The sequence below is a fragment of the Aspergillus ambiguus genome, assembly GCF_047715705.1.
Source record: "Aspergillus ambiguus strain CBS 117.58 unplaced genomic scaffold BDV59scaffold_2, whole genome shotgun sequence".
NCBI classification, from domain to species: domain Eukaryota; kingdom Fungi; phylum Ascomycota; class Eurotiomycetes; order Eurotiales; family Aspergillaceae; genus Aspergillus; species Aspergillus ambiguus.
In genome coordinates, this window is record NW_027395515.1 from 1,693,907 (window position 1) to 1,716,931 (window position 23,025).

A 23,025-nucleotide genomic window follows, 5' to 3' on the forward strand; every position below is an offset into this window, starting at 1 on the left:
GAAATAAGAATTGTATTTTTTACATTTCATCTCTGCATCACGACCTGAACAGCGTATGATATGGCCGGGAGAGACCTGCTCATTATATAAAGAAACCCGACGGCGTGAAACCGACGGTGAAGCATCCCTGGACGATGGTTGGAGGAGCACTGGCCGGATCACAATTTGAGCCTCGAATTAAGGATGCAGTCCTCTGTCCACTGCCTGACCGTCTTGGACGGGCGATAGCAGTTCGGGCTAATGACGGGACGCCATTACGCGCCCAGAGTGGTGTGATATGCACATCCTTCCCCCACCACAGGGATCGACAGTTGAACACGGTGGCCGAGAGGGGAAGAACAGCAACTGACAATGCAGTGTTGTCACATCTTCCCCGATGAGGTTGGGCTATCGCTGAATGATTGGTATATATAACTTAGTGCCCTTCGCGGGGCTGGTCACAAGAGGAGTGATTGATATCCTTCCTTTGTGTCGTTGATCGAATCCGCTCTCTTTACTTTCTTTCTCCTTTACACCTCCCTGGAGGATGGTACCTCAACCCTAAAGCGCTGGTAGCGATGATCGGGGCCCTTGAACAAGCAGGATCCCTCGTTAAGGGCTGGATCTCATCCTGCTTGTTCTGCCCAGGCTCGGGAGACGATGACGAGAGCTTTCATCATCAACAGTCTATCACACAAAGAGGTACGTGCATGCGTGCATACATCGGAAAAAAAAATCAATGTCGCTGACGACATCCAGGAGCTGAGCGAGACATGGAAATATGTCACACACAACCTCATTTGGTTCCTCCCATGCGGCTGGTTGTCTATGATGATCTCCCCAGTCCAGGTTTACCTCCACGCCGAGCCTCCTCCATCCCGTCGTGGGTGGTAGAGAGCAGTAGGAGTATTGCGTCGCGGGCATCCAATCGGGCCAGTATGACCTTCAGGAGGAAGTATGCTGCTCCAGCACCGTTAAGGATCAGCGCTCCATCCGACTTCAGAAGGGTCGCTACGTTCTCAATGAAGCCTGATGACACAACCTTCACGCCCTTGGAGCTGAGCTTCAACACTCCCAAGAACCCACTACCCGACCTCCTACACATCTTCGACGACATTCCACCCGACGACGACCGTCAACGCCAGTCGACTCTGGGACTGAACCGACCGCCACGGGCTCTCTCCTCGCCCACTGGCGCAAACCCCCTCCGGTTCTCGCGATCCAGCTCTCATCACCCGTCCTCTTCCTTCCAGCTACCTCGCAAACCGGTCGGCTCAGGCTCTCGTCGGTCCTCCCTCGCCACGTTAGAGCAACTCCTCGACGCACAACCGGCCCCAATAGCCAGTCCGCTCATCCCGCATTTCTCTACGCGCTCGTCCGCAATGACCGGCCTGACTGCAAGCGTCATCTCCGCTCTACCGTCCCGGCTAGACTTCCCTGGGCCCAGCAGCGCTGGCATCACCACAGCTCCTCGCACTCCGTGCCTACCAGACAGGCCTGCCGCCTCCCCACGCCTCCCTCCCAAAGATACTCTTCCACCCCAATACCACCAGCAGCGCCCGCCAACAGCCTCCCTGGACACCCGTCCCGCAACGACAACGACAACCTCCTCCTCCTCCGAAACCACCGTGCAGCGCACGCCCCCGCGCGCCGGCCGCGTAACGCAGTGGCTCTTCCAGACAAGCTCCTGGAAGCCCGCGCAGCCCTCGCACCCAGTGAACCCATTCCGAATCCGCTCGCGCACGCGCACCTTGAGCGGCTCGACCGTGGCCTCCGCGCAGACCAACATGACCGCTGCCTTCAAAACACCCAGCGTCTCCAGTGCCGCCACCACCCTCGCTGGCCCGCCGCCCGTCAGTGCCCGCGCCCTTCCGTCTCCCTCCCCGGATCCGTTCCCCTCCTCCACCCTGGCCAAGGAGTTGGAGCTCTCTCCGGCCCCGTCGTCGTTCTCCCGCCCCTTGCTCCCCTCCCTGGTGGACGAACGCCCCCATCCGACCATCTACGAAGGCCAGCCGCAGAAGCCCCACGAATACGACGGCCTCGCACTTAGCCCGAGTGGCAGTTACCGCCATTCGGCGGTGGGCGTGGCCTTCTGATTCGGTGATCCAGGGCGGGATATTTTATGACTGTTCGTATGCTACGTAATAGGGACGGATATCTTCATCTGTCGTGAATTGTTGTGCTGTGGCTTGCTGATGCTTTCGCTTGCGCTGTCTGTCTCTATTGTCGTCGCTCGTTAACAGAATCGGCCCTTTGCCTTGAGTGTTTGATACCCTCGCATTAGCTTCTATATCTACTAGCCTTAATGGAACCAACCCCAGCTATTCCACGACCTGGTGATGTATGACGTATACTTACAGGCGCGACATGGTACGCAGGTATATAGATAGAACTTGTCAACGGACGCAACAGACCAAGCGCATCTGCATTCTTCTCTACCAGGATATCACGGTCGAAGTATATAACAGCCCAAAACAAAGCAAGCGTTCGATGAGAACCGATCTGAAACTCCGAAAGGGGCAAAGCCGCCACCACAGCACAGCACAATCAGACAAGAAACACCATCATACACCATCATTTCGCTTTGGTATCAATCATGTAGGTAGGTATCTTAATGTTTGAAACGAAGCGGGTAACACAGGATCCATTCCCTCCAATGCGATGGATGGTTCCCTTCCGTTCCTGTACGCATCTTTCAACGGAGCGAAAAAAAAAAAGACAAATTCTTTGCAAAACAAAAACTCAAGAGCAGATAGCACGAGAACGAAGAGGTATCAGTATGGAAGGGGGACTGGCTTCTTGCGAGGACCTCTTCCGTTTTTGTCGGGATCTTTTTCTCTCATCTTAGTCCCTTGCTCTAGTGGTATCAAAAGAGGTAAAAAAAAAAATTTCAAAGCGCTGGTAATGAAATCGACAACGACAACAACAAAATTGGATATCTCTTGGGGGTATACTGCTGCAAATTGACATTGGTTTTTAACGCGGTGGCCCGATGGGGGCCGGGTATCCAGAAGTAGAATTGGAAGTGCTAGGACGACCACTATCAAAAGAAGCGCGGGGGTCATGCTTGGGGGTCATGTCCCCAGGCGCGGTACCGAATGGAAACTTGGTATCGAAGCGCGCGGGCCAGCCATTGCTGCTGCTGTGGCTGTGGGAACTTCCCAAGACAGGCCCGTCGTCCTCCGGCAGATTCACACCGGAATCATTCCACGGATTGCGGTAGCCACTGTCTCGGGACTCCATGGAAACCAGGGATGCCTTGGAGGCATTGCTCGAGGCGTGTTTGAAGAACGAACCGGGAGAGGCCGAGTGGTTCTTGCGGCCGATGAACGAGGAGAACGAGGAGATGCTTCCGGGCTTACGGAGCCGCTCGAAGATCGATCCCCGCTCGCTGGTCTCGTCGGAGAAGTTGGGCCGCGTCGGCGAGTCGGTCACGAGGGGTGCAGGTGCGTGCTGCAACAACTTCGAGTCGAAGAAGGGCAAGGACTCCTCGAACGAGTCGGACTTGGGGCGCGGGATGGCCCCTTTGACGGTGGTCGCGTCCAGACCGTGAGCCACCAGGCGGGAGATCAGGAAGTCGATGGCATCCTTCAGCCCACCAGCATTGTTTCTGGTGTACCCGAGCACAACACGGTCTTCGGGAGCAAACGTGGGCGAAACCGAGCCACCTTCGGACACGGGGGATTCGGCATTGACGTCGACCGTGGTATCGACTTCATATTGCTCCTTTAGCTTCGCGCAGACATCCGTGCGGAAGTCAACCGACTTGAAGAATTCCCGCAGTTCGGGAGAGCTCTGGAAGAGGAGCTCGTGGCTCTCTGGGACCATTCCCAACAAGGCATCGACTGCCTGAGGTACTTGGTACTCGGGTCCAGAGATCGTCACGACATCGCTGGCAAGCTCCGTGCTCGGGAACTCGATCTTGCAGTTCCACTTCTTCTCGAGCTCGTCGATCTCGGACATACGAGCCAGGAGCTCACGGTGGTACAACCGATTGATCACGACACGTTCGGAAACGTATTCAGCATCAACCTTTTCGACCATGTCCATGATCTCCTGCTTGACCAGGTCCAGACTTTGGGCGTTTCTCGCCGGGGTCCGACAGATGACGTTGTCGACCTTGATGTCATCGTCCTCCTTGCCCATTCCGCCACGGTCCATGGCGTTGGAGAATTTGACGAAGACGGAGTACTTCTTCATGATGCGCTGAATGTGCTGACCACCGATACCGATAATGCGCTTGTGGTATTGGTCGGGCACATGGAAGGAAATCGAGGCAGGCATTTCTTGTTCGACGAGATCCAAGCCATTCTTGGTCGACTCGTATTGGCTCCCACACACATCAATGTAGAAATTGTACTCGTTGAAGCCGTCGAAGATGATTTGCACGTGGCCTACACCGGGTTAGCATGTTTTCCGATGAAAGAACAGCGTTTTACGCACTCTGTCCCATGATCTTGTTGATCTTGCCGTTCTTTTTGCCACTGACAAACTCCTTGTGTTCATTCGCGAGTTCAATCTTGACACGCATCTGGTACTGGCTCCGCTGAACGAAGGGGATCTGGTTGATGACCATCATGGCCGACTTGACCGAGTCATCCGACCCATTGATGCTAAAGGTCAGGTTATCGAAGCTCACCTCGGCGCCGGAGTTTGTACAGATGTCGGACAGCATCGTACGCACGTCAGCCGCGGAAGGAGCCCGAAACCCTCCCTGAGAGGGGTCTGGCATGATGATCCACCAGGAGGCACTGTAGAATTGACCAGCCTGAGAGAAGTAAGTAACCGAATGTCAAGGGAGGGGGGGGTTGGTTGTCCGATCGCATACCAAAGCCATGATCTCCCGGACGGTGCGTTCAACGTGGAGGACCTCAGCACCCTGGATCCGGACCACACCACGTTGGCTTCCCAGCTGGGGGAAGAGCACATAGGAGCCATTCATCTCCATTACTTTGCGGACTTTGTCCAGACGGTCCAGCAGGACATTATCGATCTTGTTGGAGTTGACGATAACATCCTTGACGTAGATCTTCACACCCATCACCAACTCCCGCAATTTCTGCTTCGCCCGAGCGATCTGGTCTTGAGTATCACCGGTGATGTAGACTTCATCTTCACTGCGACGGTGGGCACCGGGGGGAGTGTATCCGAAAATGCGAGGGAAGGGCGGCGGGAAATAGATGGCTGTTCCGGTAGCGGCCTCGATGAGTTTGATGTTTTTGCGGGTACGGCCACAGACCAAGGTGTGCATCGTCAAGTCGAGTTTCATGGCATCGACATGGCGTTTGAGCTGGGGAGGGATCAGCCAACGAGCGTAAAAGAAAGAAGTTCGGTCACGATCACTTACGATTTGGTCGATCATGATCAAAACTCTGGTCTTGGCATGTTCGGCACTCTCCATGTCGCCGTAGATGGAAACGCGGAAGCGGTGGTCCAACCCGTTATCGGACGCATAGCCGTAAGAAGACACGACGGCACTGTCGGTATCGCGAAGCTTGGGGCTCAGGAGGAAGATGTCGGTACCGGTATAAGCAGCCAAGGTATCGAGATGCTCCAAGACACTGGCACGGATGCCCTTGGGGGAGCCATCCATGATGAGATGCATATCCACATCGACGGTCGCACATCGCTGTCCGAGAGGGAGAGAGTTAGCCAGGAGGACAACGAAGGAGGGATATGGCGATGCGGTGCGACCCGCTAGAGGAGGGAGACAGTTCAACGCACCAATAGGATGGGAGTCTCATTGAGGACCCTTGCTCGCATCTTCCGCACGGTGTCTCCTTCGCCGGTGATACAGACATTGGTGACCAAGCCCTGGGGCCGTCGCTGGAGGGAAGGGACGGTCTTGGGTTCGGAGGAAGTGACGACGGCCTCGACTCGACCACTGCTGGTCTCGGTGATCTGACGGCAGAGTCTCCGGAGGGCGTCGACATTGCTGACGTGGACGGGGAGACTGTGGACGGGAGTCCCCTCGGGGGAGCCTTCGGGGAAGGACCAGCGCTGGAGGGCCCCGGGACTGGCGTGGAGGACGTCATCGACATCGGGACCGGCCAAGGTGGAGGAGAAGGGCACATTGAAGGAGAGGTTGACGGTGGGATCGATGCCGGCAGGGGGAGTCATGGGCGGAGCTCCATGGGGACGACGCAGCGAGTGGGAGGTCATATCGGAGTGAGGCCTAGACATACCGAAGGTGGGTGTCATTCGCTCCCAGCCATGACGGGCCTGACCCGTGAAGTTGGAGATCTTGTGCATGGCCAGAACCGATCAACGAGACTCTGACCCCTTGAACCCAGTCGAGGGGAGAGAGGTTGTAGGAGAAGAGCGGAGGAGAGGATGGCGGAGAGCGGATGGGCGGGAAGGAGTCGGAGGGAGACAGGGAAGAAGGAGAGGAGAGGACGAGGAAGGAAGGGAGAAGAAGGGTGATTTTTTCCGTTCGCCGTTCTCGACAGGGATGCAGATGCAAGAGGAATGGGCGCGATGGCGGTGCGAGGGGAGGGGGAAAGCGGCCGGAATGGGAGGGAAAGTGAATCGATTCGAGGGAGGAATGGGGGAGGGGCGGTGAAGGGAAGGAAGGACAGGGATGGAAAGAAGAGCGAAGAGAAGAGAAGAAGAGGAGAAGAGAAGAGAAGAGAAGGGGAAGAGATGAAGCTGAAGGGGAGGAGGAGAAGAGAGGGAGAGAGGAAGATGAGAAGATGCGAGAGAGAGAGAGAGAGAGAGAGAGAGAGAGAGCGAAGGGTCCAGAGTGGTCGGATTCGCAACAGGAAAATTGGGGTGACTAAGACCACCAGCTGTATCCTTGACAGCGGAGGTGTTGACTGATCGTTCGATTCTTTCTATGGCGGTTCGACTTTCTATTCTTCTAACTATTCCATTCTATAATTCTACTCGACTACTCCATTCGCCTACCAGATGATGTTCCTTTCCCTGCGCTCCGTCCTCCGTCTATCTACGTACTAAACGATTGCGTTCGTTGCACGGTCCATCCGCCTTTCCCCTTTGGGGTCTCCAAGCGAGTCCGTCACGTGGTCCTCCATAAACACCAGACAACTCACTACCACTACTTGGTAGACTCGACTCCAAAGTACGAGTACAACCAGTCAGGTCATCCCCCTCCGCAAGACGGTTCCAGCTACCTCCCGACCCTAGGTATGGCCCCGTCTCGACTCCCCGACGGCCTATCCTTCCCCCAATTAATAACTCCTACCTATCCACTTGCATACCACAACTCCCTGGAAACGACCTGCAGCTTCTTTCCCCCCCAAATATGTACGCCGTCTGTCGGGTGCCAACCTGTTCCCCCCATTATCGCAATCCTGACTGGACGCGGAAGTCCTCGGCCCTCGACTAGTTTAGTTTCATCCTGGGACATTCCCGTCTTGCGTCACCTGTGTATCATCCTCCGTTTTGCCCTTCTTTCCCCTCCCTTCAACCCCATTGTTCCCCCCAGTCTCCGACCCATGGCTCCGTATCGGCTCGCTCGTGGTGAGATAATCGACTCGGGAGGGAACACCCTGGCCACTCAGATCTCTTGCGATATCACCCGAGTGCGACGAGGGATCGCGAGGGATCGGCCGGCAGGGATGAAATCATCTGTCATGTGACTGCCGATTCCGGCCCTCCCGTCCGGCCGCATCAACAACGTCATCGAGTGGATCACCAAAAACATCAAGGCATCCACGTTCGATCCTAGGGTTTCCCCCTACGGAAGTAATCCGGAGTACGCCGTCGTAAGATAGATAGTATGGTGGTAAAGTACCTATGTAGTCTGTGTGCCTGATAATGATCTTATCAAGTATCTAGCCTATTATGTTATTACCTCTTCCTAAACCAATATATGTGTATATATATATATATACCCTACAGCCATGCTTATCCGACACCATCACTATTCCGTCCAGATGAATTTGAATTAGATTAGAACCTACTCCGTAGATGGATCGTATCTTCAGTAGCCTGGCGGAACTCGTCGCACGCTCTCATCCACCACCATTCGCTCCCCCTCCCCGCCGTCATAATACCGGTCGTCCCTCGCCAACGGCCGCGCTGCCACATACACGGGCCGCTCGACGTACTCCCGAGCCCGCCGGGAATCGTCATCCATATATACGCTCACCTCGCGACCCCCGGGCCGCACGCTCTCCACGCGCGGCATCATCTGAGGCGGCTCCTCGTATCGCGCCGTTGGCGGCCGCGTACTGGGCATCCGCACCAGATGCTCCCGGGCGTATTTGCCTTCATCCACCGGCCGTACACTCGAAACCCGTACAAGCTGCTCTCGGGGAAAGCTCGTTTCCTCCGTCGGCCGTACACTGGGCATTCGCACCAGATGCTCTCGCGGGAACTCCGACCCCTCCACGTACGTCGGATGTCGCGCAGGATAGCCGCCCACCTGCACGCTGCCGCTGCGTGGATACGGCTCCTCCATTGGCGGGGCGTAAGCTCGCCGCTCACCCGGCACTGGCGGCCGAGCGTAATCGGTGACTCGTCGATACGCCGTCGGCGGGGGTACTTCCTGCACAAGTCGCCGGGGACCATAAGGGTCATCTATCACGGAGGCAGCCCGCACGCTGGCATGGCGTATCGGCACCGGGTCGTCGTAGACCTCTGTCCTTGGGACCGGTAGCCGGCCGGCCGGGGGAGGCATCATCTGCACTCGGGACGGAGGGGGTTCCATGTAGTACTGGTTTCCATGTTCGTCGACGATGATCCTCCGTGGAGGAGCCATCATTCGACCCGGGGCTTCTTCATAATACGCGTCCCGGTATCGTGGGGCCGGCGGGGATTCACCTGCAGGCACATATCGTCGGGTCACGGGAGGGGGCGGCAGCTCGTCGTAGTATCGGACTCTCTCTTGCGGAGGTCGTTCGACGTAAGCGTACGAACCGGCTCGCACGGAGCGGGGGCTGGTCTGTTCGACAAGTTCACGGGGATACTCCGACTGTCGGGCTTGATGAAGGCTCGCGACCCTCCGCAAGTCCTGATCGTCGCGGGCGGGCCGTCGGACGCTAACCCGAGAAACTGTGCGCGGCATTCCTGCCTGCTCCGGATACTCATAGGGATCTAGGTCATACACAGCCTCCCGAGGCGGCTCCCTCCTCTCCACCGCGGGTGTATAAGGGGATGCGATGTCAATGTAGATCGGCCTCTCATGAGGCTGACGGCTGCGGTATGTCTGCGGATCGTCTGCAAAAGGAGGCGGTGAAACTGGCTCCTCCTTGATATAGGGCTCATCAGGACCAGTACCTTGCATTCTGTACGAAGCGGGACGAGCTCGATCTCCCCCGTTGTTTACCCTCCTCCGCTTTCTCGGCATCAGTTGTTGGGGTACAGTCTCCGGGCTGCCCTGGCGTTCCGACTCATACTCCGGGCGAACCTCTCGAGGTTGACGGACCGAGGCGACCTTGGTCACCGCCAACGGAGAGACCCTAGAGGGCTGCGGCGCGGCGGGTGACGTGATATGGTTCCGCACGATTCTTACATCGTCGCCAGCTGACACGGATCGGCGCGTATATCGGACACGATCAAGGGAGCGACCATCTACCGGCCGTCGTCTGGACGCGCTGGTGTACCCCCGGTGGAACTCCGGGAACTCTTGGCCATCGACCCGCTCCATTGGAGCCACACCCGGGGCGGGAGGAGAATACTCGGGCTCGTCTAGTGGCTCTGCAGGAGGCGCAGGCTCATAGGAATCACTGGCCTCATGGTCTGCTTCCACATGACGTGACCGCTGTCGAGGATGGGGCAATCGCTGGTCTGCAACCGGGTAAGTACTCAGTAGTTCCTGATCCGACTCAGTGCGGTTGAGGGCTTCAAGCCGTTGCAACTCATCTGGATAAGTTTCCGGGGGGGCTGCCGCAGCAAGCGCCCCGGGGTTAGAGGGGCGGGCCGGGAACGGCGGCTGTTGGGGTTCGCCATGCTGTGGGGAGTCAGGAGCTCTACTAGAATAGAACGAGTTGTCATCAAACGAGTCACTAGGTTCTCCACCGGCGGTTTCTTCCACCGAGGGAGACGGCTTGACCATCTCAAAGGCCTTATTCAACACCTCCGAGACATCGAAGTCAGGCTTCGGGTCCTGCACCCAGGCCTTCTGTTTGGACTCCTGTCTCTTCTGCTCCAGTTGTTCCCGCAATGCCCTTTCCACCCGCTGCCGATGTAATTGTAACTCTGCCCGGACTAGATCGTCCGACTTGGTCAGGAAGATCGGATCTATCTCGGAGGTAGGCTTGGACATGATACGTGTCGGGGCGGCCGGCGCGGCATGGACGACCTGTACATTCTGCGTGGGTGCGAGCCTCGCCGGCGACGACCCCGACAGGACAAGACTGGCGGGCGAGGACTCGGACGCGAGTCCGGTGGGTTTTACCTGCGGTGCGGAAGAAGGAACTCGGGACGCGGGTTTGCGCACAAACTGCTGGGGGACCTTCAATCTAGGGTGAGCTCCAGAGAAGATATCGTCACTTAATTTCAGGATTTTTTCATATTCCTGGACCTCCTCGAGGGACGGACCAGGAAGACTGGTTGTGGACAGGTGAGTCGCTGCCATGATCTAGGAGCTCCTCGGCAGAAAAAAATTATTTCGCTGAACAGGTCTTGCCACCTGGAGCGAGGAGAGGGATTCGTATCCACCGCGACGAGAGAACGAAACAGGCTGCGACAGACAGGAGCATCACCTGGGCCAGTGGTTCAACTCTCACGAGTGGAGAGGAGGAGGTGGCGGATGGATGGAAAACGGGGAAAAAACAGGACGGACGAGGAAGAAGCTGCGCGGCCGGCGCTAAGCTCGCTGCGGCAGGAGGCGCACGTCTGGTCGCCCGCCGCCTGGTTGGCCTCTTAGTCAACGCCCACCGCGATGATTCACCTTCACCTTCCACGCCGGACGGGCTTGCGATTCCTTGCGCGGTCGTCGTTCTGCAGTCCGCTTGCGCCTTGTTCCTCTTCTATAAATCTGTCTCGGTCTCTCCGTGCGACGGTTTACCTTCCTTCCACCCCGAATCCCCGCATACCAGTGCCCGCAAGAACCATGTCTACATCCAACGGAGCAGCCATGGACACACGGCCGGTGTTCTTTTTCGATATCGACAACTGTGTAAGTGGTTACTTTGCGCTCACTATCCCGTCACCGCGATCCCCCACTCTTACATGTCATGACTGACAGTGACCCTGTGCAGCTCTACTCCAAAGGTGAACGCCGCCGAACTCCCCATTGCGCCCCAGACCTCCAATGCTGATGTCCTCTGAAGAGTGTAACATCCACGATGAGATGCAGAAACTGATCCGTGAGTTCCTTCCTATCTACAAGGCACATCGCATGCACTGACGCTGTCCCCGTCGCAGACAAGTTCTTCATGGAACACCTCTCCCTGAACCCCGAAGACGCCCACATGCTTCACATGAAATACTACAAAGAATATGGTCTCGCTATTGAAGGTCTCACTCGACACCACAAGATAGACCCTCTCGAGTTCAACCGCAAGGTCGACGACGCCCTTCCTCTGGACCGGATCCTGAAGCCCGACCCGGAGTTGCGCAAGTTGCTCGAGGACATCGACCAGAGCAAAGTGAGACTCTGGCTCTTGACGAATGCCTACATCACCCATGCCACACGAGTCGTAAAGCTCCTGCAGATAGACGACCTCTTTGAAGGTATCACCTACTGCGACTACGCCAAGTTGCCCCTGATCTGCAAGCCCACCCAAACCATGTATGAGAAGGCCGAGGCCGAAGCGAAAGCGCCGAGTACTGAGACCTGTTACTTTGTGGGTGCGTATCGCCTTGATCCCTAACATTTGGGTGACCTTCACTAACAGTGCACAGACGACTCCCATCTCAACTGCAAACATGCCGCCGAGCGCGGCTGGACGACCGTCCATCTGGTTGAGCCGGTCACCCCTCTGCCGTCGACTCCAGCATCGCAGTACATGGTACGGAATCTCAAGGAGCTGAGAACCATCCTGCCACACCTGTTCAAAAGCAATTGACGTCGTTCATATGAGTGATAGACTGCTCGACTAACATGGCTGGTCCCGGATTTTCTTCTATGTTCTCTATGTTCTACTTTTAGACTTTATTATTTAGTGCGCCTGGGGATTTCTTCTAGATATCAATATAAGCAAAGGCTTACATAGACACCGAACTTTTGGACGACGAGTAGCTGTGACGAGGGAATCAACCATCTCGACTATCCTGTTGTGTTGCTGTTAATAATAATGGATCCTTCCAAGCTTGTTCTTAGGTACTCTTTCCTATTCGGGCGTCGTGCTTTTTGTGCCTCAGGCTGCAAGGCACCAGCGGCGCGTCCTCAGGCTCCACCAACTCCGTATCAACATCCATGAACAACAACATACAACCTACAACCCCCCAGCTCAACCCCCACCCCCTCTCTGTCCCGTCCACGCCCGTCACAGCTGGATGTCCGATCATGGCTGATGTATCTTCCGGCCAGCTGGTCACCCTGACCGACGGTCGGCAGGCCGCCGTGCGGTTCACAGGGACCACGCACTTCGCGGGCGGCGACTGGGTCGGCGTCGAATTGACCGAACCCACCGGCAAAAACGATGGTTCCGTCCAGGGCGAACGATACTTCGACTGTGAGCCGGGCTATGGAATGTTCGTGCGGCCGAGTGCCATCGCCGCGGTCGTGGAGCAGCAGCCCAGGCCGTCTGCGTCTCGTGAGAACGTCGCTCCAGGAGGCCGCGCGCGGGCGCCGAGCGGACTGACAGGAGTCAAGAAGCCGCCGACCCTGACGTCTACAAACGCCAAACGGAATAGCGCGACGTCGGCGAGCCCGACTCCCGCCGCGAAAGGCCCCTCGTCGCGATTGTCGGTGAAAGTATGCCGCGCCCTCTGCCTGCTGCCATTGTCCCCCCTTATCCGTGCCACTTGAGCTGATTGTTCCTGCCCCCCGCTACAGTCCCCGACAAAGTCCCCTACGAAACAACTCTCTACGCCGTCTTCTCGCTCGTCTATCAGCGCCTCGTCCCGGCCGTCTGCCGCAACACCCAAGACTCGCCCGTCCGTTGGCGCGAAGTCGTCCATGGGCCCCCCGCCCCCTGCTCCGGCGACGTCCCGGACGTCTCGACCCTCCGTTTCCGGACCCGCTACGCGAACGAACAGACAGTCTCTCCAGGGGCCCTCGGCGACGGCGAAGCGTCCCGCCCTTCGTCCAACGGCACCCAACAAAGCGTCTGAAGAACCGGAAGGGGCCACCAGCCCGCGCTCAGCGGATGGCGAGATCGAGGGCCTCGAGGTGGAGGATGACGTCCCAGGAAACAGTGGGGAGCCGTCTAAGACACCCAGGCCAGCTCCGCGGACGAGCGGTGTTCGTGCTGCGCCGCAAAGCTCTACGCAGCGACCGGTCCCGAGTAGTGCGCTTACGCGGGAAATCGACGAGCTGAAGACGAAAATCAAAGTCATGGAGAAGAAGCGAGCTGAGGACCGGGAAAAGCTCAAGAACTTGGAGCAGTTGCAGACGGAACGTGACAAGTTCGAGGGCATCATCCAGAAACTGCAAGCGAAATACCAACCCCAGCAGATGGAGATTGGCGAGCTCCGGAAGAAGCTGAATGAGTATGAATCGCGCGCCGAGCAAATTGAACGCCTTCAGGCCGAACATGAGTCCCTTATGGAGGTTGCGGTGCTCGACCGTGAGATGGCGGAAGAGACTGCGGATGCGTTGAAACATGAATGCGACGCCCTCCGGATGAAACTGGAAGAACTCCAATTGGAAGTCGAAGTCTTGCGGGACGAGAATGAGGAGCTCTCTCAGGTGATGAGTCCCGAGGAAAAGTCTAGTCAGGGATGGCTCCAGATGGAGAAAGCGAACGAGCGTCTCCGGGAAGCGCTCATCCGACTCCGTGATATGACCCAGCAGCAGGAAAACGAGCTGAAGGAGCAGATCAAGGAGCTGCAGCAGGATCTGGAGGACTATGCTGCTGTCAGGTCGCAATATGAGGCCACCAAGGAGAAATTGCTGGTTTCCGAGAACAATGTCGAGGATCTCAAGCAGCAGCTTGAAACCGCCCTTGGTGCCGAGGAGATGATTGAAGAGTTGGCGGACAAGAATATGCGCTACCAGGAGGAGATCAACGAGCTCAAGGCCGCCATCGAAGACCTCGAGGCCCTGAAGGAGATTAATGACGAACTCGAATATAACCACATCGAGACCGAGAAGCAGCTCCAGGAAGAGATCGATTACCGGGAAAGTCTGTTCACCGACCAGTCTCGGAAGATTTCCCAACAGGACGAAGTCATTGAGGATCTGGAGTACACCCTGGTCCGCTTCCGTGAGCTGGTCTCTACCCTACAAGCGGACCTAGAGGACATGCGCGCATCCCAGCAGATCTCAGAAGCCGAGGCGACTGACCTCACGACCCGCTCGCGGGCCATGATGGATCTGAACCTGAAGCTGCAGGCGTCGGTTGCGAAAGCGCAGACCAAGACAATCGACATTGAGCTCGCCCGCATGGACGCCGAGGAAGCTACCCAGCACCTGGCTATGCTCAAGCTCTACCTCCCCGAGTATTTCGAGGGAGAGCGCAACTCCGTCCTGGCGCTGCTGCGCTTCAAACGCGTGAGCTTCAAGGCCTCCTTGATGAACAACTCTGTCCGTGAGATGGTCTCCGAGCAGACATCCCCCACTCCCGAAGAGACGTTCACCGCATACGAGGTGTTTGAGAAACTTTCATGGATTGCTGCTCTCTGTGACCGGTTTATCAACTACATCACCAGCTGCTCCGCGGAGCAATTCGGTGGCATCCAGGCTACCCTCCTGGAAATGGAGCCGGTGGAGCGCACGCTGAACTTCTGGATCGACGGACTGAAGAAGAATGAAATGCACATGAAGAAGTGCGCCGTGGAGCTGCAACGATCCATTGCTCTGCTCTCCCACCTCGCCGAGACGCATCTCCCAACCTCGCTCGAGACTTTCGCCGACGAGCTTTGCATGCGGTCCACGCTCACCCAGTCCTACATCGACCACTCCGCCTCATGCATCTCCCGCCTGAGGTCTCTCCTCCAGTCCAAACTCCCCGTTTCCGAGGACGGCGATGAGGAATCAACCTTCCTCTTCGGCCAGATGGACGGACTGGTGTCGCAAGCCCGCGGGCTGAAGGTCGCCATGGGCAAGATCTCCCGGGCCATCGAGGAGCTTCGGTCCCGGTCCCTCGCGCTCTCGCACGATGCCTCCGGCCCGTTCAAGGCCACCGAAGAAGCTGCCAAGGAACTCGCCGAGCTCGCCCGCAACCTGGGCGAGAACGTCCTGCTCCTTGCCAGCGACGAAAGCCGCACGGAACCGCTCACCCTCCCTGAGGTGCTGAAGCACATGTCGCAGATCTCGACGCTGTACGCGGCGCCGTCCGAACCGGCCGCCGAGACGCATGACCCGGCCACCTTCCTCGCCAACCGCCTGCGCCGCATCGTCGGCCACATCGAGGAGCTCGACTCCCTCTCGGCCGACCTGTCCATCACCACCGAGTTCGAGCGGCGCGCGCCGCCATGGATCGCGCGCGCCGCCGACCTCAAATCCAACAAGGCCACCTCGCCCGACGCCGAGGAGGAGATCCAGCGGCTCAAGAACGAGCTGCACGAGGCCTCCACCGCGCTCGGCGTCAAAGACGAGACCATCGAGGAACAAGCCCTGAAAGTTGAGCTGGTCGAGAGCCGCATGCGTGACGCCAGCAAGAAAGCCGCCCTGGCCAAGGACCTGGAAGCCCAGCTGGAGCACCTGCAGACTCAGCGATCCGAGCTGGAGGCCCTCGTCGACTCGCAGCGCAACGAGCTGCGCGCCCTGACCGCCGATCGCGACGACATGCACGCGCGCCTCGACCGTCTCAAACGCGCCTCTGGCACCGCCGGCGCCACGACGACGACGACCACCGCCACCGCCGCCGACGGCTCCGCCATCGTTCTCGACTCCGCTGTCTCGCTCGCCACCATGCGCGAGAACGACGCCCTCCGCGCCGAGGTCGCCAGCCTCCAGGCCGCCGTGCGCTTCCTCCGCGAGGAATCCCGCCGCGCCTCCATCCTCGACCCCTACGCCGTGCAGCGCTCCGCCGACCTGCACTCTTGGCTGGACGTGCCTCTCCCCGGCCCCTACGCCGCCAAGCCCCCGCAGCCGCAGCCGCAGCCGCAGTCCACCACCGCCGCGGAATCCCGCGACGTCTTCGCCCATCTCCTCAAGCTCACCCGGGAGTCGTCGCCGGCCTGCGACCTAGCCTCGGCGCCCGCCCGCCCCGCCAAGACCAAGCTGCGCACCCGCGTGCTCCAGCAGCGCGAGGACTTCGAGCGCTGGGCCGAATGGCGCGACGATGTCGTCCGCCAGGAGCGCGAGCAGGACCGTCTGGCTGCTGCGCGGCGGGAGCGGCTGGCGCGTGCCGCTGCCGGCAGTGCCGGCCGCTCGCAGGGCCATGTCGCGCGGAACTCGGTGTTTGGCGGGTTCCCCCAGGGCTTGGGCCATGGCATGATGGGGCGCGCGTGGCAGATCCTCGGCATGCAGCAAGAGAGTCGGAAGGGGATGGCGGACAGGCCGGTCGAGCCGGCTGTTGTGCCCACAGAGTAGTCGGTCTACAGGGATGGGGGTTTCGAGCGCTACGGTGTTGTGCATGTATGGTGTAAATAAATCCATAATTACGCTACTTATCTAATGTAAATGAGTCGAAGTTGTGCATGCAAAGAAACGCTCCACAGGTTGAAACAGACAGACAAACATGTGCAGGAAAGTAGTATACAACTCCGGGCCCAACTGGACAGCTCTAAACCAAGATCAATACATGCAATGTGTCCGAAAGACCTCAATTAGATTCATCAACGGCGACATAAGACGATGAAATGGAGGCGAGGGCAGGAGTCGTGACGGGATCTCATGACAGGACTCTCACTTTCGGTGGTGAGACAGGCGAATTATAAGCGATGATTAACAATATTGACATGCGAATTACAGAGCCCCAGACAGGACGGCTTCGGTGGCTGTAGATATGCGTTAGCAATACGTCCATCGACATGTAGATAGCAGACAGCTCTTACCTGAGTTGATATACGGGCGCTTGGCGTCGAGGTTCACGCCGAACCGCCGCTCCAGCTCTTGCTTGATGCTCTTCTTTGTGACCGTCATGAGGTCCGCGGTGCGGAGGATCTCGCGGATCTCCGCCAGGATGGCGTCGTCGCTGGGCAGATGGGCCAGGTCCTCCATGCTCAGGTCCATGTGGTGGCTCATCATCTCAGACGGGGCCAACGACATGCGAGAACCGTAGCGGGGCATATCCAGCTGTGACATGGGCCTGACCGCACCGGGGAACCCGAATTCGGACTGAGCGGGATGGTAGGACCGCGTGCCGTACGAGATGCCCGAAGCTTCGGAGCGGTCGTCGCGGGAGGTTTGGGCTTCCCACAGCTCGGCCTGGTACTCCTCCCACTTCTTCTTTGGGATGGAGGCGGGGTCGAATTTGCCCTCGTCGGAGATGACGACCTTGCGGCCCTTTTCTCCCGTGATGACACGGGTGTTTCCCCAGGAGAAGTCGTCCATGTGCCAGAAGGAATAGAGCGGCAAAGCCAGGGAGAATACCGGCATGGCGAGGATGTAGATGATCATCCAGCCGACCATCTCCCACTTGCGGCGCAGGATGAAGATAATGGCCTGGAGACCGTAGATGGCCGCGAGGAGAACAAAGGCGGTCCACGGGATGGTGGATGTGTCGCGCACGAGCCAGACGATCAGATAGACGATGTAGGCGATGGTGACCGGCTGGATGACGGTACCGAGGAGATCAATGAAAACGATGAAGCGCATGCTGAAGCAGCAAAAACCACACAGCTGCTGGAGCGGAATCAACTCGATCAGGTTATGGACCGTCGAGTTGATCCACCGACGCCGCTGGGACAGGAAGACAGTCCAGCTCTCCGGGGCGATTGTCCAAGCCTTAGCGGAGAAGATGTACTTTGTCTTGTACTTCGCATGGTACTTCAGGAGTAGAGTGGTCAGATAACGATCTTCACCCAGATGCAAAAGGTTCTTCATGTGGAGGGTGTCCACACGGATCTCCGAATAGCCGTCGACGATCTCCTTGCTCACGAACAGCGGCTTTGCGGTCTCAGCCGAGCGGATACGGTACATGGTAAAACAACCGGGCAAACAAGTCACGGACCCGAACAGGCTTTCGAATGCTTTGGTCAGGTTGTGAGAGATGTAGTATTCGTAGACCTGGATCATAGTAACGGCGGATGTTTTGGCGTTCGTCAACGCAGTTTCTCCACAGACACCGATGAGACGAGTGTCTGATAGGAAGGACGACACCATGCGGGTGGCTGCATCTGGGGCGACAACGGTATCGGCATCAACCTGAAGGATGAACTCGTAGAATGTAGGATTGACACCGATGATATTTCGTATCTGATGGTGCATCTCTAGTTCCATAGGGCTCATAGGAAGGTTGTAGTGGATGCGGTTCAAGAACCGCATGAGGACCATCTGGGAATCCCGCTTTCCGCGATTACCAGGACGGGACACTTCCGAAGGCTTTCCAACCTTGACGACAACCAAGAACGGGACGATGTGGCCTTGGACCTCATACAAACCGGAGTAGATTTTGCCCATGTTGTGTTGCTTCATGCCTTCGCCCAAACTCTCGAAGCTCAGAGGCTCCGGATCCACGGACTCTGGCACACCCAGAATATCCAAGACAATTCGTGGGGTCGGGCGGTCGTTTCCTTGTCCGATAATCATACCGTCGCAAATAACGACCAGGAGTTTCCGCTTGTCATCGTAACGCATGCGAGCCATGGAGTCAATCGCTCGGCGCAAGGACTCCTCATCCTCGGTGTAGGCAGGCACCTGACAAATGATGAATTTATCCAGGTTCTCCGGCACATTCTTGCGTCCGAACTGAAGGGCAGCCACGAACTTGAAGAGGACGACAGCACAGATGAGCATGGAGATGGCAAGGATGAAATACCGCGCAAATTGACACTGTGGCGAGTTCCGGGTGTCGACATGACCGACGAAGAAAAGGTTGTCCAAGCAGAGTTCCATCCGATCAATAACATCCTGGGCGAGTTCGAGGCTTTCCCAATGCTTGGTCAGATCCTGGCCGGGGAGGCTCTGGAACAGTTCGACGACGGAGGAATCCATAAAGTCACGGTCCACATTATCCGGGATACTTTCCCCTGGCGGGGCAGCGGTTCTGCGACCTCCGGTGATATATGCTGTCAAGTCGTAGACCTTGCCGTTGATGCTTCCAATGGACATCTGCTTCTTCTCGGCCAGCGTCTTCAGGTACTGTGCGCTATATCCCACATATCCTTTCAGATAGTTGGCCTTCATCGATTGCATCTGTTCTGCAAACCAGTCCGGACGAGAGTCGTTGGTGAAGTAGCGGAAATCATGGTACTTGGAGTTCACATCGGCGGTGCTGATGGTTGAGACGGACCCAGAGACATTGGTTGGCGTGTAATCCAAAAGCACGTAAGGTGAAACCTCCCCCGACTTGCCCTGGCACAAGGCTGACACTTGCACCGGGAAAAGACCAGTAGCGTCGACCCCGGCGTATTTCTTCAGGGCGGATTCCGGCACGATGTCTGGGTAGTGAGACGGCATGAACTTGTCAAGGTCGAAGACCACGCCACGAATGGCCACAAAAGCGCTATGACCGTCCTTGCCGTCTTTCGATGATAACTCCGCAGCCGAATAGACATGCTGCGTAGGGCAGATCAGGCTGGGGAAACCGACGACGATGAAGATGGCGACAGCACAGCTGAACCAGATAATCAGATTAATCGCGAATTTTTCCCGCCATGCGGTCCGGATGTCCCTTCGCTTCATTCGACCAAAGAATTTGATGGCAAAGTCGGGGATGTAGAAGGTAAGCAAGTAGACGAGAGCCATCCAGCGTCGGCGACTGCCCGAGACTTCCACATCCTCGACTTCTTCCATTTTCTTCTCGTTGCCCTTCTCCAGCATCTGTTCTCTGGTTTCCAGGTTGCGGAACATATCACCGGAGTTGAAGGCCGAGGCACCGGCATCCGAGCGTCCATCGGAATCGCGAGCGCCGAAATACCCCTTCGTGTCATCTCCATAGATATAAGTTCCGGGAGACTGGTCCGCTGGATGGAGCAGTCGGACCTTGGAGTCCATATAGGCGGTGCTGCGGGGCTGAAGCAAGCCGTCGCCGCCTTCCTCGGATCCCTCCGCTGGATAGACTGGTACGACTCGCTCGCCGACCTTGGCGAGATCTGCCCAACAGCGTTCGCTGAGGAAGACACCGGTACTACCGACACGGGCCTCATTGCCCGGCCATCGCTTCTCATCCAGGACGACCTCTGATTTCTCCTTGTCGCTGCCAACGACAACGTTGCCGATCTCCGCCAGGCCCAGGAACTCGGCAAACGGGAGGAAGACGCTGAAGTCGGCGTTGCGGAGCCGTTGACTGATCTCCGCAATACCGAACGTTTGCATCTGCGAGCGGACACACTTGCTGTCAAACTGGTTTGCGATGCGGCGGTCATTCGGTTTCAAGCAGAAGACAAAATAGGGGTTGGAGTTGGTGGAGCTCAGGCATTTATTGACGATGTCCAGAGACGACAAGAACTGGCCGGCGGCGCCCTGGATGCCGACCATGCTCATCGCGCTCTTCCGCCTGTCGGAGCCCCTCGCAACGCTGCTCCCAGCTTGGCTATCGTATTCTTCGGGACCATCGGTAGGCGCATCAAAGGCCAGGCGAGAAGGCGCCCGGGCCTTCCGCCTGGCCATACTGGGCATCCGCAGGGGTTTCGAGCTCACCTGAGCCTGCATAATGGCGGATCGCTCCTTCGGATGTGCGACCGTCTGCAGGGCTTCCTGTCCGAACAGCTCGCGGACGAAGTCGCTGGTGGTGCTCTTCATGAGGTTCATCAGATCACCGGAGACGACGTCCCCGTTTTCCTCCAGCAGGCCCTCGACCGAGTAGTCGACCTCCCCGGCAAAGTGCTTCACCGTGAAAGCGGTGCGGGCGTTGTGGGAGACAAACTTGGAGCCGTGTCCGGAGGTCGGGCGTTCCACCACGATGGCCGGGTTTTTGTTCTCGAAACGTTTCCGCAGGGACTCGAGGAACTGGACGTCGGTGCGGCCGCGTCTGGTCTGGTCGTCCAGAATGCTGAGCAGGCCATTGCCCTGTTTCAACAGCCCCCGGACGGCGTCCGTGTTGTCGAAGTAACTGGTGGCGGGAACGGAGACTTCCTCGCGCTCCAGCATGTCGGCCCTTCGGTCGAAAAAGGACTGCAGGCAGAAATTGTAGAGGGATTCGGTGGCGGCGTTGCTGAGGAGTTGGTCGAGCGTGGAGCCGGTCGAACAGGCCTGGGAGAAACCGGGGAAATCGACGACGGAGATGGTGTTGGCGACACTGTCCTCGGCGGCGCAGATTCTCTGGTTCATGGTCTCGATGACATAGGCGACGAGAAGGGAGTAGAGGGTGCGTGCGAGGGCGTCGGCACTCTGACGGGCGCCCTTGGGGTCCAGCATGACGGTGACGCGCTCGCGGTGGATGGTCTTTGTCCGATAGCCGAAACTGTTCTCGAGGTCGTCGATCCCGAGACCGAGGAAGGCGGCGATGATGGCAAGCACATCCTTGTTCTTGACGATGGTGACGGTCTCCCCCCCTTCGTGCGAGTAGCCCCCGGATTCCTCTGCGGAGGTGAGGGTGGCTTGACCGCTGATGAAGTCCAGCTGGCCGATGTGGAGGATGGCGGCGAGGATCTGACAGATCTCGGCGATCTCACTCCGCGGGAACTCGAGCTTTCTCAGGGCGGTCTTGAAGTGTTGGAAACCGTCGGCGTCATTGATCCCGACCTTGAGCTGGGTGGGGTGACCGAGGTACCTCCATCGCTTGTGGCTGACGGAGGCGGAGGAGAGCTTCCCGCCGGAGGTGGTGATGTGGATGGGGTTGTCGAAACCCAGGTGGGCCTTTTCGGCGGCACTGGTGCCGGCGAGGAGATAGTAGAGGACGTGGAAGCTGCGCTCCCCGGTGGGGACGGAGGCGATGCGACTGCGTTCGAGTCGGTGGTCGATGATCTTCCCTCCGATGAGGGTGGGATTGACGGAGGAGGAGGTATCGTACTGGAGCTCGAGGAAGAGGCCGGCCTTGGATGCGGTGGGGGTGGTCAAGGACTTGGTGGTGGTGAGGGTGTCGAAGACGAAAGCGGCATAGGAGAGCTTGGAGGAGAGGGGAGTGGAGGAGTAGGAGAGGAAGGAGGAGACGAGATGGGAGCGAATGGTGGTTTTGCCAGCACCACTCTCACCACTGGGGGCGTTCGGTTAGCAGGGCGTTGAGAATAGGGTGGAAGGAGACTGACAGGAAGACGACGGCCTGGTTTTCACCGCGGGCGCCGAGACGAGTGTAGGCGCGTCGGGCGAGGTCCTCGGCCTCAGCCATGGAACTTCCCTCTTTACCTCCATCGGGGCCTTTGGCGGAGGAGGTGTAGGTGTTCAGACAGATGAGGGCCTGGGAGGAGAGACGAGCGGTGGGGAGACCGACATGGAAGCTGGCGAGAGTCAGTTGAGGAGGCCGCGAAAGGCAGGAGGGAATCGAACTTACCGGCTGGCGAGGTGGGCGGTTAGATGGGTGTCTGATTGTAGATGGGAAGGGAGAGAAGGCAGCGAGGACTGCACATGAGAGGGAGGGCCAGTCATGGTTGACTGTATGGGATTAGCGGGAGGGGAGGGACATTGCTGGAGGAAGATGGAGAGGAGAAGAGGAGGAGAGAAGAGGAAGAGAGAAGATGGAGGAAGAAGATGAAGCGATAAAAGACGATCCGGACTGGGGAAGGTGGACTGTAATTGCAATACGGCGGGTACGGGACAGGTTACCCAAAGGGGGAAAGTGTACACATTGGTCATACCTCGGGGCCTATCCCGTTGGAGCAAAGTCAATTACCATACCGAGGTATCGTACACATGATGATCCCGACGGGATTTACGGTGGAGAGAGCTAGTCTCACTCGGGAACGCCTCGATCCATGGATATTAATCACCCGACCGACTAGAGAAATTTTCACGCCGGGGTCTCAGGTAGACTACGAGGGGAG

The 23,025-nt window shown here is 57.8% G+C and overlaps 7 protein-coding genes across 7 annotated transcripts; 4 read left to right on the forward strand and 3 right to left on the reverse strand.

Moving 5' to 3' along the window:
- The first annotated feature begins 69 nt into the window (after nucleotides 1-69).
- Nucleotides 70-2,358, forward strand: BDV59DRAFT_53999 (uncharacterized protein). The gene is made up of 2 exons (XM_073696584.1): nucleotides 70-681; nucleotides 739-2,358. The coding sequence occupies exons 1-2, from the start codon at nucleotides 558-560 to the stop codon at nucleotides 2,073-2,075; spliced, it is 1,461 nt and encodes a 486-aa protein (XP_073552798.1). The 5' UTR covers nucleotides 70-557; the 3' UTR covers nucleotides 2,076-2,358.
- Nucleotides 2,359-2,778: 420 nt separating this feature from the next.
- On the reverse strand, nucleotides 2,779-6,339 carry BDV59DRAFT_54088 (KH domain protein). Its single transcript, XM_073696585.1, has 4 exons — nucleotides 5,704-6,339; nucleotides 4,808-5,608; nucleotides 4,423-4,747; nucleotides 2,779-4,373 (listed from the first exon to the last, which is right to left on the reverse strand). Exons 1-4 carry the CDS (start codon nucleotides 6,229-6,231, stop codon nucleotides 2,956-2,958), a joined length of 3,072 nt encoding a protein of 1,023 aa, XP_073552799.1. The 5' UTR covers nucleotides 6,232-6,339; the 3' UTR covers nucleotides 2,779-2,955.
- Nucleotides 6,340-6,847: 508 nt separating this feature from the next.
- On the forward strand, nucleotides 6,848-7,750 carry BDV59DRAFT_169124 (uncharacterized protein). Its single transcript, XM_073688188.1, has one exon. It carries the CDS (start codon nucleotides 7,128-7,130, stop codon nucleotides 7,578-7,580), a length of 453 nt encoding a protein of 150 aa, XP_073552800.1. The 5' UTR covers nucleotides 6,848-7,127; the 3' UTR covers nucleotides 7,581-7,750.
- Nucleotides 7,738-10,769, reverse strand: BDV59DRAFT_169125 (uncharacterized protein). The gene has a single exon (XM_073688189.1). It carries the CDS (start codon nucleotides 10,520-10,522, stop codon nucleotides 7,925-7,927), a length of 2,598 nt encoding a protein of 865 aa, XP_073552801.1. The 5' UTR covers nucleotides 10,523-10,769; the 3' UTR covers nucleotides 7,738-7,924.
- Nucleotides 10,770-10,999: 230 nt separating this feature from the next.
- Nucleotides 11,000-11,957, forward strand: BDV59DRAFT_198283 (putative pyrimidine 5'-nucleotidase; the record flags this gene model as incomplete). The annotated part of the gene is made up of 5 exons (XM_073693127.1): nucleotides 11,000-11,065; nucleotides 11,148-11,160; nucleotides 11,220-11,255; nucleotides 11,314-11,739; nucleotides 11,794-11,957. 5 exons carry the CDS (start codon nucleotides 11,000-11,002, stop codon nucleotides 11,955-11,957), a joined length of 705 nt encoding a protein of 234 aa, XP_073552802.1.
- Nucleotides 11,958-12,397: 440 nt separating this feature from the next.
- BDV59DRAFT_198284 (putative dynactin) lies at nucleotides 12,398-16,534 on the forward strand (the record flags this gene model as incomplete). Its single annotated transcript, XM_073693128.1, has 2 exons — nucleotides 12,398-12,808; nucleotides 12,890-16,534. The coding sequence occupies 2 exons, from the start codon at nucleotides 12,398-12,400 to the stop codon at nucleotides 16,532-16,534; spliced, it is 4,056 nt and encodes a 1,351-aa protein (XP_073552803.1).
- A 48-nt stretch (nucleotides 16,535-16,582) lies between these two features.
- Nucleotides 16,583-22,719, reverse strand: chsE (chitin synthase class Va). The gene is made up of 4 exons (XM_073688190.1): nucleotides 22,536-22,719; nucleotides 22,294-22,482; nucleotides 16,999-22,241; nucleotides 16,583-16,941 (listed from the first exon to the last, which is right to left on the reverse strand). The coding sequence occupies exons 1-4, from the start codon at nucleotides 22,628-22,630 to the stop codon at nucleotides 16,910-16,912; spliced, it is 5,559 nt and encodes a 1,852-aa protein (XP_073552804.1). The 5' UTR covers nucleotides 22,631-22,719; the 3' UTR covers nucleotides 16,583-16,909.
- Nucleotides 22,720-23,025: the final 306 nt, after the last annotated feature.